A 10667-nucleotide genomic window follows, 5' to 3' on the forward strand; every position below is an offset into this window, starting at 1 on the left:
ATATTATACTATATATTATATATGTGTATACATAATACATTATATATATACATATTATATATATACGTGTATACATAATATTATATATAACATATATTTATTATTTCAAAACTAATGAATAATGAAGGACTGTATAAGGCAGTTCAAAAAAATTATTCCCTATTCTTCACTACCCTCCTAAGGGGGATGGGTGAGAATTTTAAAAGAAGATGTATTAAGTAGAGTAAAAACTGAAAAAAGTTTGAAAGCAGCCACTTTATTCCTCTAAGGAATAAATAATGGGAATGTTGACGCATACGGAGCTGCTTACATTAGGAATAAACAATTTGGTAGCCAGAATGGGGCAAAATATGCTTATATTGTCTAGTGATAAAACTTCACTACATTTTCTCTAACTATAAAACTGACTACAGTCTAGCCCTAAGAATCTGAGTTACATCCAACTGCAGAATTTAAGAAACAAATTACCATCTGACTATCAGTGATGACTGTTATCCTTTATTCAACTTTTTTGCAGAGCCCATGTTATTTCTATCCTTACTGAATTACCAGAATTAATTATATACATCTACTCTCAAACATTAATTTTAAAGTAGTGGGAAAGATTACTAAGTATGAATGTTCTTACTAATTAGATGACTGGAACATCAAATAGAAAACACTTTTTCAGTGGCTTTTCAAAAATGCGTGCATATCAAAAACATATACTTGCATATATATACATACACCTATTCATATATTCATGTTCATTCTGTGATAATTCATTGAACTAAAAATTTATGTTTTGGGCACTTTTAAAAAGTTAAAAAAAACTAGCGCTCACATGAAATTAGTAATAATTGCATATTTACTTACTATTACTTCCTCAGCTTGTCGAACCAGATCAGCTGTTTTTGCCTCCAATTCTGCATTTAAACGCCTAAAGGCAGAAAATAATTATTATTTGGGATATACTCAAAATTCTAACAAAAATAAAAGCAATTAAATTTCAGTAACTACACTTTAGCTAATCAAAAAAATGCCAAAATACACACATGACATTTTTATCCTAAAATTACCATTACTTTAGAACTCTTACCTCCAACCACTCATGATTCCTTATCTTTTGTGGTAGAAATTCATACAGTAACTCGTGGCCTCTCTGGCCCTCACTTCAGGTGGAATGATTTATTTGGGTAGAACAAACTGGATGGGTTCAACTCAGTTTCACTCTCCATCTTCGTGGGATCAACTCCAACTGGGGACAGGAATAGGGCAGGGCGGGGGAGAGGCCTGCTTTGGTCTGGGGTGTTGCTGCAACTGGGGAGATAACTCTGGGTTTAGTGAGCAGACCTAATGTGGCTCACACCTCAGCTACATACTTCAGTATCAGCTTCAGAAACAAAGGTGACTGTTTTGGCCTCCACTTGCCACTCCTTCCTCCACCCCCATCCCTGCCTCACCCCACCACATCTACTTGGAATCTAACCAAGAATAGGAATACTATTAGGCTCCATTTAGATGGGAAGAATGGCAAGAATGGCAATATCACTGAAGGAAACTCTTTTTAAAGAAAAAAGTGCTCATAATCCTTCCACCATCATCCAATTGTTTTTATTTTTCATATTCCCTTCTAATTTTCATCTATACACACAATTTCATACTATGCTTTCCTACAAAAAACAGAAGGAATATGTATCTCCACATAATCTTTATAATTCATGCCTTAAATGGCTACACAATTCTAATGAGTTGCACTTAACATAATGTACTAAACTGTTCCTACTGTTAAAGATTCTTTTTCACTTTTAAAGGTTAACACTATAATAAATATCTTCAAAAGCATGTAACTTTTTAATTTTATTCATAGGTCACATTTCTAGACCATCTAGTCTCTTTTGAAATTACATGAAGGGAATATGTTGAGCAATTTTTAAAATGAGATATGATATTGTTTGTTTTTCTTCGATATGTGATTCAGAAGAAACAAAATTCAGACAATCCCCACCCCCCAGTAAAAAAAAAAAAAAAAAAAGGAAGAAGAAGAGAAGCAATACTACATTCCTTATGCCTTCCTAAAACAGTCTAATGTTGTAAGAAATATTTTTACATCTTAAGATCAGTTAATCAAAAGAAAAATAACTAATAAAGACTTAAAGTTGCATTTAAGATGCCATTACTTGATTTTTCACATTTTCTTAAGAATCATGAGAACTTAAATAGAAGCTTCTGGTCAATATAGTTTCCTCAGGATGACTCCGAACACTATTCTGCTCCAAACCATGGATGTCCAAATGGACATGTTGGATAAAATGTAATGAAGGAAATATTGCTAAACTCCAACTCAGGCAAGGAAAATACCCTGACACTAAAAATAAAGCAGTAACTCAAAGTGAGAGCAGTAAACAGGAACAGAAGCCAAAAGAGTCTAACAGCTAAAAACTGATGCATGTGTGGGAGTCATGAAGGACTACACCTGTGAAACACAGACTATAAAACACTACCCATAACATTAGGCAAATGGGAATGAAACTGGAGTCATGGGTGGAAAAGATTCTCTTGTCAGTGGTCAGAGCAAATTCATCTTTCCCAGATGGTGTGGGGACACTGTGCCAAATTTTAGTGTAGAAAGGTACACCGAAAGCAGTGAAAACTCTGATAAGCTAGGAAAGGTAAATGTGAAATCAACCTATAATGACATTTATTCATGTAGAACATATGGAGCTCTCTCAGAAAGCAAACCCTGCTAAAAATAACCTCACAAACATAACAAACTGCATAAAGAAGTTACCAAGACAGAGAAACGGCAGACACGACAAAACTTATACCATAATAACTAGATTTTCTAAATCTATAAATAAAAATCTAAATCTAAAATCTATTTTTAAATATTTTAAATCAGGATTTTTCATTTGCCCACTCCCCAAAAAGCAGGAATAGAAACTATTAGGCAAGAGCTAATATTTTTTTTTAACAAAAGAACACTGAATTTAGAAAAGAACCAAGTAGAAATTACATTAACAAAAACACAGTCATTGCACTTAAAAACTCAAACTCAATGGTTACACTGAACAATCAAATGAACTGAAGAGGAAATGAATGAGAGATAAGAGACAATGCACCTAAAAGGAGATAAAGAGAAGCAAAACGATAAAAATACAAAAGAAAGGTTAACATGCATTGAAGAGAGACTGACAAAGACATATGTACATCTACCTAATAGAAGCTGCAGAAGGAAATCCCAGAAGCAGGAACATCAATATTCAAATACTGAGAATTTTCTAGTACTGAAGAAAGACATGGATCTCAAGTGGAATTAAAATAGTGAAATTAGTCAGAGAAAGACAAAAATCATATGACTTCACTAATATGAGGACTTTCAGAGACAAAACAGATGAACATAAGGGAAGGGAAACAAAAATGTTATAAAAACAGGGAGGGAGACAAAACAGAAGAGACTCATAAATATGGAGAACAAACTGAGGGTTATGGGAGGGATTGTGGGGAGGAGGGATGAGCTAAATGGGTAAGGGGCACTAAGGAATCTACTCCTGAAATCATTTTTGCACTATATGCTAACTAATTTGGATGTAAATTTAAAAAAATAAAAAATAAAACAAGTTAAAAAAAAAGACTGTAATCTGGGCACTAAGGTTGGTGTTATTAGAATGGTTACTGTTTCTAGGTCTTTTCATGGACAAAGCTAGGAAATAGTGGGTGGGGGGAAGGGGAGGAGATGTTTTGTTTATTTATTATATATTTATTTATTTATTTTTAATGTTTATTTATTTCTGAGAGAGAGACAGAGCATGAGTGGGGGAGGGGCAGAGAGAGAGGGAGACACAGAATATGAAGCAGGTTCCAGATTCTGAGCTGTCAGCACAGAGCACGACACGGGGCCCAAACTCACAAACCTTGAGATCATGACCTGAGCCGAAGTTGCTCAACCGACTGAGCCACCCAGGCACCCCTATTTTGTTTTAAAGATAAAATAAATCATAAGTTCAAACATTCTTCCAATCCAAATTCAAGACTACAGAGTTTTTACTTAGCCTCTTTTAGGTTACATTCATATCTCCTTTTCCCACTCTGATCATTCTGGTTCTCAAAGTCACTGGGGATAAAAGAATTAAAATTATTATATAACAAACATATATCAAAACATATATATATAATCATATAACATAAATCAAAAAAGAAAACAGGGGCACCTGGACGACTCAGTCAGTAGAGTATATGACTCGTAATCTCAGGGTTGTGGGGTTGAGCTCCATGCTGGGATTAGAAATTACTTAAATCTTAAGAAACAAAGAAAGAAAGAAAGAAAGAAAGAAAGAAAGAAAGAAAGAAAGAAAGAAGGAAAGAAAGAAGGAAAGAAAGAAGAAAGAAGGAAAGAAAGAAGGAAAGAAAGAAGGAAAGAAGGAAAGAAAGAAAGAAAGAAAGAAAGAAAATTAGCCCACACCTATATATGTCATAGTGAAATTACAGAACTTCAAAGACAAAAATAATCTTTAAATTATCAAAGCAATTATTTAAAAAAAAAATAGTCTACCAGCATGATGTTCTAAAAAGCTGAGAGTAGACAGTTTATCAACATCTCTAGATTCCAATAGACAATGAAGTGTTAACTTCAATGGATTGCAGAGGAAGAAAACTGACCATTTAGAATTCTATGTCCAGCTAAACTACCATAGAAGAATAAGTGTTAACAAAATTTTCAAAAAAGACTGCAGACTCAGAAAAAGTAATGAAGGGTCTACACTTCAGGAAGGAGGAAGCTGGACCTAGAAAAAAGGTCACAACAGGGAAAAAAATTAGAAAGCATGATGATAAATCTAATTTAGTACAGAACATAAAAATAACATTAATGATAACCTGGAGAGCAGGAATGTTCAAAACTAAGAGCAAGTCAAGTATTATCTAACTTGACAGATAGAAGGAAACCAAGTTAAAGCATTTTAAGGTCTTCCCAAACCAGAAAAAGAAAAATAGAGATACAACAAAAACTTCAACCCAATAGAAGACAGAAAAGAACAAAGGGATAGTAAAGAGGAAATACAAAAAATAAAATGACCCAAAGAATTTCAAATTAATGACACAATAATGTAAATAAATTCACTTATCAGAGGCAGAAATGATCAGACAGGATATAAAAACAATGTTTTTAAAACTAAATGATATAAAAAGCTTGTAAATAAAAGAATAAAAAATGGAACTAATAATGAAAGGAATAATTCATTTCATCTGGAAGATTTAAGGAAATCAAACAATATAGTGTCCAAGCAAAAAAATGAACACAATTCTATGAAGAAGTTTTTAAATTATAGTTATAGCTTATTTCAATACACCTCTAACAGGAATCAACAGAGCTAGCAAGAAAAAAAAAATGGTGAGGATACTGATATTATGGAAAGCCAAATTAATTTGCTTGAGCTAAGAGATTAATCAACAAATACCAAATATACTTTCTATCAGAGAATACATGAACATTTACAAAAACTGAACATGTATCTATTCAGAAGTAAGTTTCAATACATTTTCAAATATCATTAGTATGTAATTCTCTGACCATAGTGCAATTAAACATAAATTTTAAAATTATAAAAATAAAGCAATCAAACAATCTATATGCCTGGGAACTAAAAAACTCCTAAATAATCACTTATGAAAATCATAAAATATTTAAAACAAATAACCACAAAAGAAATAAATATCAAACTAGGCCCTGAAATACAAATAAGCTGTAGGTGGAGAAAAATTTACAAAAATTAAATGTATTTATTAAAAAATTAAAAACAAAACTAAAAATGAAACTAAAGTAAATTAAAAATAACTTTTTTGTTTAAATTTGAGACAGAGAGCATGAGCAGGGGAGAGGGGTGAGGGAGAAAGAGAGTCTTAGCAGGCTCTATGCTCAGTGTGGAGCCCAACACAGGGCTGCATCTCACAACCCTGTAATCATGATCTAAGCAGAAGTCAGGAGCCAGTTGCTCAACTGAGTGAGCCACCCAGGTGCCCTAGTAAACTAAATATGAACTAAATTACTAAACTAAAGAGTAAAAAAAAAATCCACCACAATTAGAAGAGCTAGGATAAAGACCAAATAAAAAAACATAGATTAGCAGCAAAATCAAAAGCTAGTTCTCTGGGGGCATCTGGATGGCTCAGTCATTTAAGCATCTGACTCTCGATCTCTGCTCAGGTCTTGATCTCAGGGTCATGAGTTCAAGTTCCGTGTTGGGCTGGGCATGGAGCCTACTTAAAGAAAAAAAAAAAAAAGCTAGTTCTCTGAAAAGACCAATAAAATAGACCTTCCAGCAAGACTGCAAAAAAGAAAAGGCAAAAATAAATGACACTAGAAAGCTTCCATAAGATGTGTGTGTATAAGGTAACAAATACGCACAAGACTTAAAATACACACACACACACACATACACACACACACATCAGACACATATACACATAATGGAACATTATTCAGCCATAAAAAAGAATGAAATCTTGCTACCTGCAACAACGTGGATGATGGTAGAGAGTACTATGTTAGTGAAATTAAATCAGAGAAAGACAAATAACATATGATTTCACTGATGTGGAATTTAAGAAACAAAACAAATGAGCAAAGGAGGAAAAAAAGAGAAAGAGAACCAAGAAATACTTAACCACAGAGAACAAACTGATGGTTACCAGAGGGGAGGTGGGTGAGGAGATAGGTCAACTTCGGGATGGGCATTAAAAAGCACACTTGTCGTGATCAGCAGAGTGGTGTATGGAAGTGTTGAATCACCACACTGTACACCTGAAACAAATATAACACTATATGCTAACTATACTGGAATTAAAAAAAAATAGTAATAAATTAACTATTTCTTAAAAAATAAACATATTAAGAGTATATTTATGTTTTTATATTATAAATTTACCTTTTTAAAACATACATGAAGTGGACACTTTTCTAGAAAACTATAAATTACCAAAATTTATTCTGGAAGCACTAGTACATCTAAATTAATAATTATTCATTTATGAAACTGAAATGATAGGCAAAAAAATTCCATCAACAAAAAATACATCAGACTCAATTTCAGTTTTAATCAAAGGATAGATGATCCCTAGTTACAAAAAGCTTCCAAGAACAGAAAAAAACAAAAAGGAAAACTATTCTGTTGTTTCATGTGGCTAGGATAATATGGGTATCAAAATCAGAAAGGAAAAGAACTAGAAAAAAGTATAAGACCAATTTCATTTGTTTGAAGATGCGAAAAACCTACATAAAATTAGAGCAGTCAAATCCAGCAGGCTTTAAAGGAAAATAAAAAATCTGCTTAGTAGTTCAAAGTGTTAAAACATTAAATATGGTGGGGGAGGGCATTTAGTCACCTAAATTAATTAGGGAAAAAAGTTTTGATAGGATTTAACATTCATTCAAAACAGGAATTAAAGGAAACAATGTCCTTAAACCTAATAAAACAATCTAGTAAAACTCTATTATCAAATTTCATACACAGTGATAAATTAAGTGGGCTCCTTAAAATCATAACCAAGATAAGGATGCTCATCATCACTTTTTCTATTCCATACTGCAGTGGAGGTGCTAACCAGATTGATTTAAAAAAATGCATAAGAAACTGTGAAGACACAAAACTATCCTTATCTGCATTTAATATAACAATGATTATAAAAAATCCAAGGGACTCTATCTACACAACGACTAAGAGAGTTCAGCAGGACTGACTATATATAAATACAGGCGTAAGATCAACATACAAAATCACCAATGTTCCTACACATCTAATCAATTAGAAATATTTTAAAAAGCCATTCATTATAGCCACAAAAACTATAAGGCACCTAGAAATAGATTACATATGTGAGGGTTTAATGTAGTAATATAAAATATTAAAGGACACCAAAAAACCCCAACCCCTGTATAAATGGAGATGTATCAATATTCATGGAAAGAAAGATTCAATACCATAAAGATGCCAGTTCTCTGCCAATTAATCTATAAATCCAATGTCAGTGGTATTTACGGGTATGGGATGTGGGGAGGAGTGGGGCTTGCCCTACCGGTTATCAAGACCATTATAACAGAGGTCACAGAATCTTACTGTTTAGATTTCTAGTTTTATAATATAGGCAAGAAACTTGGAAAACCTACTGACTTGAGTAATCAGCACATTCTTTAGTATATTCTCTCAGATGGTGATTATTTCCTGAAAATATCTAACAGCAGTTGATTGTAGACCATTCTATATTGGGATCCCGGCAAGTTCTGTGTTCTGCTGATTGGAGACATCCCAAATATGCTTAATATCAAGAGCGCATGTGGCAAAATACTTTGTTATTACCTCTTATTCTTGCCCATTAGAATGGCCAGATATTTTACTCTTCTGCATGGCACAGAAGTGATCTATAGCTTCAGGCAGAGCCAGGAAGCTACTCTGTTCATATATGCCTCAGATTTGCACACCTGAGTACAGGTAACAGAACAAGCAACAACTGGCCACCTTTACCACAAAATGACTTTTGTTAAAATAGAATAGCTCCTATAAACGTCATTAAGAAGACTTGAAGCAGGACCATAACAACATACCAGAGCTAGATGCAAATTATACCCCTAAATAAGTAAATGAATTAACCTAATCAGTGCAGGTATTTAGTGCTATCTAGAGTATAATGAAAATAACCATTTGGGGTTGAGCACAGCTGCTTCAGACCTGTACACAGACAACAGATGAGTTACTTAGGTAAACTCCTGAAGTGAATTAATAGGCCCATTTCATTAAATAGAGGAGAATTATTATCTTCCTACATGTTATGGCAAATTAACGAGTACATGTCTAGTTCATCAAGAGAGTTCACTTCAGTTTTAACTTTAAATATGCTTTAATTTTAAGTACAGATCATATGGTAACTCTATGTTTAACTATATGATGCAGTACTATAATGTTTCCCAATTTTAAATTAAATTAGATAAATTAAAAAGAAAATGAGTTGGTAAAATATAATTTTTTGTAAGGGTATATGCAATGACAAATAAAAGACGTGGTCTCTTACTTTAAAGAACTTACAGCCCAGTGGAAGAAACAGACAAAAAGTACACTAACAAATGAATTTGTAACAATTATGCTAACTGCAAAGAAAAATTAGTAAGTCCCTATAAAAAGAGTAACTGGGGAGCTTACTTTAACATAGTTCAGGAAGACCACGCAGAGCATTACAGGTGGAAGGCATATGTGTGATTGTCCTCAAGGGAAAAGTCTGAGAAGCTTAAAGACCAGTGAGGCTCAAAATTGGTACGCAAAAAAGAGAGGGCACCAGATCAAACTAGAGACAGGAGCCAGATCAGACAGCTTCTTTTTTGATTTTTTGATTTTTATTTATTTTAATATGAAATTTATTGTCAAATTGGTTTCCATACAACACACAGTGCTCATCCCAACAGGTGCCCTCCTCAATGCCCATCACCCACTTTCCCCTCCTTCCCACCCCCCATCAACCTTCAGTTTATTCTCAGTTTTTAAAAGTCTCTTAGGGTTTGGCTCCCTCCCTAACTTCAGACAGTTTCTAAAGTGCAACAGGGAACCACTGCAAAGTTTCAAGCAAGGGAGTGACATGATCAAATTGAATGATTACTCTGGGTCTGTGTGAAAACTGGGGCATGAAGGCAGAAATGATCTAAAAATGAAAGCACGTGTTGTCAGAATAGGTATAATTACACTGAGCGCAGATAAGGAAATGCTCCTCCCAACTCCACCAAATGTGGATGAGAACGGGAATTCCAACTTCAATGAGAAACACGCTTTCAATTTAAAAACCAAGAGAAATTTACATAACTAAACTCTAGGGACTCCAAATTAAGTGGATTTTCTTAAACTAGAAACTGAAATACTGGCAATTCCTGCTATCCTACTCACAAAGAGCATTATCATTTTCCTGATGAACATGTTTACTTGGGGTAAATTTCCATCCCCTTCAAACACTGACGATGCAAGCGGAGAAAAGATGAAGAAAGACTAGCGAATAGGATGATGAAAGGAGAGTGGTAAACAGTGAGTAACCCCGAAGACCCCGTCAGTCACCAGGAAAGTACTTGCAAGCAGCCTCATTTGGGTAAAGGAAAGTAGGAAAAGCTGAACGGCTTCTTACTTATATTCTTCCTCCCGGGCAAGTAGGTCACGTCGAGGCGCAGCAGGTTGCTGAATACGCTGCGGGAGCGGAGTGCCTGGAACGCTCCGTCTCTGTAAAAGAGAAAGGGACTTTCAGACCCGAAGTTAAATGAGGTTCCGCGTTCTCAGCCCGCTGGAAATCTAGTCGCTACTCGCGTGTCTGTGTTTGAACTGACCCGGGGACCGACACTGCGCCCCGCCATCTTTCACGACCCACGCTGTTACCGAGGCAACGAACTCATCTTCCCGCGAGAGTTCCCGCATCCCAGACAGCCTACCGCCCTGGGCGCAGACTCCGTCTAGTCCTGGACTCTAGAGCTGTCTGAGACTGGGGTGGTGCATGAGGGCTAGGGAATAAGCACAGAGGAAGCTCTAGCTGTGGACTGAAAGGGGGAACCCTGATCTGCACTGCCCCAGTAGCCCAAGAAGCCAGCCTACTGGGTCGACATACAAATTGTGAAGTTGGGGTTGGAAACGTTTCAATCAAGGAAGGCAGGTCCGTTTCTAAAACTCAGA

The 10667-nt window shown here is 34.9% G+C and overlaps 1 protein-coding gene across 2 annotated transcripts in view; it reads right to left on the minus strand.

Annotated features, from left to right (window-relative positions):
• Positions 1-10369, minus strand: part of TEX9 (testis expressed 9) — a 64170-nt gene extending 53801 nt beyond the window's left edge. Inside the window, exons 1-3 of one of the 2 annotated variants that reach the window (XM_042941938.1) lie at positions 10328-10369; positions 10132-10223; positions 856-919 (exon numbers count right to left, since the gene is read on the minus strand). In XM_042941938.1, coding sequence (XP_042797872.1) covers positions 856-919; positions 10132-10223; positions 10328-10354 — 183 coding nt within the window. In that variant the 5' untranslated portion in view covers positions 10355-10369. Of the gene's footprint in view, positions 1-855; positions 920-1078; positions 1236-10131; positions 10224-10327 lie in introns of those variants that run through there. The other variant, XM_042941939.1, reaches the window with a different exon arrangement.
• Positions 10370-10667: the final 298 nt, after the last annotated feature.

The sequence above is a fragment of the Panthera leo genome, chromosome B3, assembly GCF_018350215.1.
Source record: "Panthera leo isolate Ple1 chromosome B3, P.leo_Ple1_pat1.1, whole genome shotgun sequence".
Classification (NCBI taxonomy): Eukaryota; Metazoa; Chordata; class Mammalia; order Carnivora; family Felidae; genus Panthera; species Panthera leo.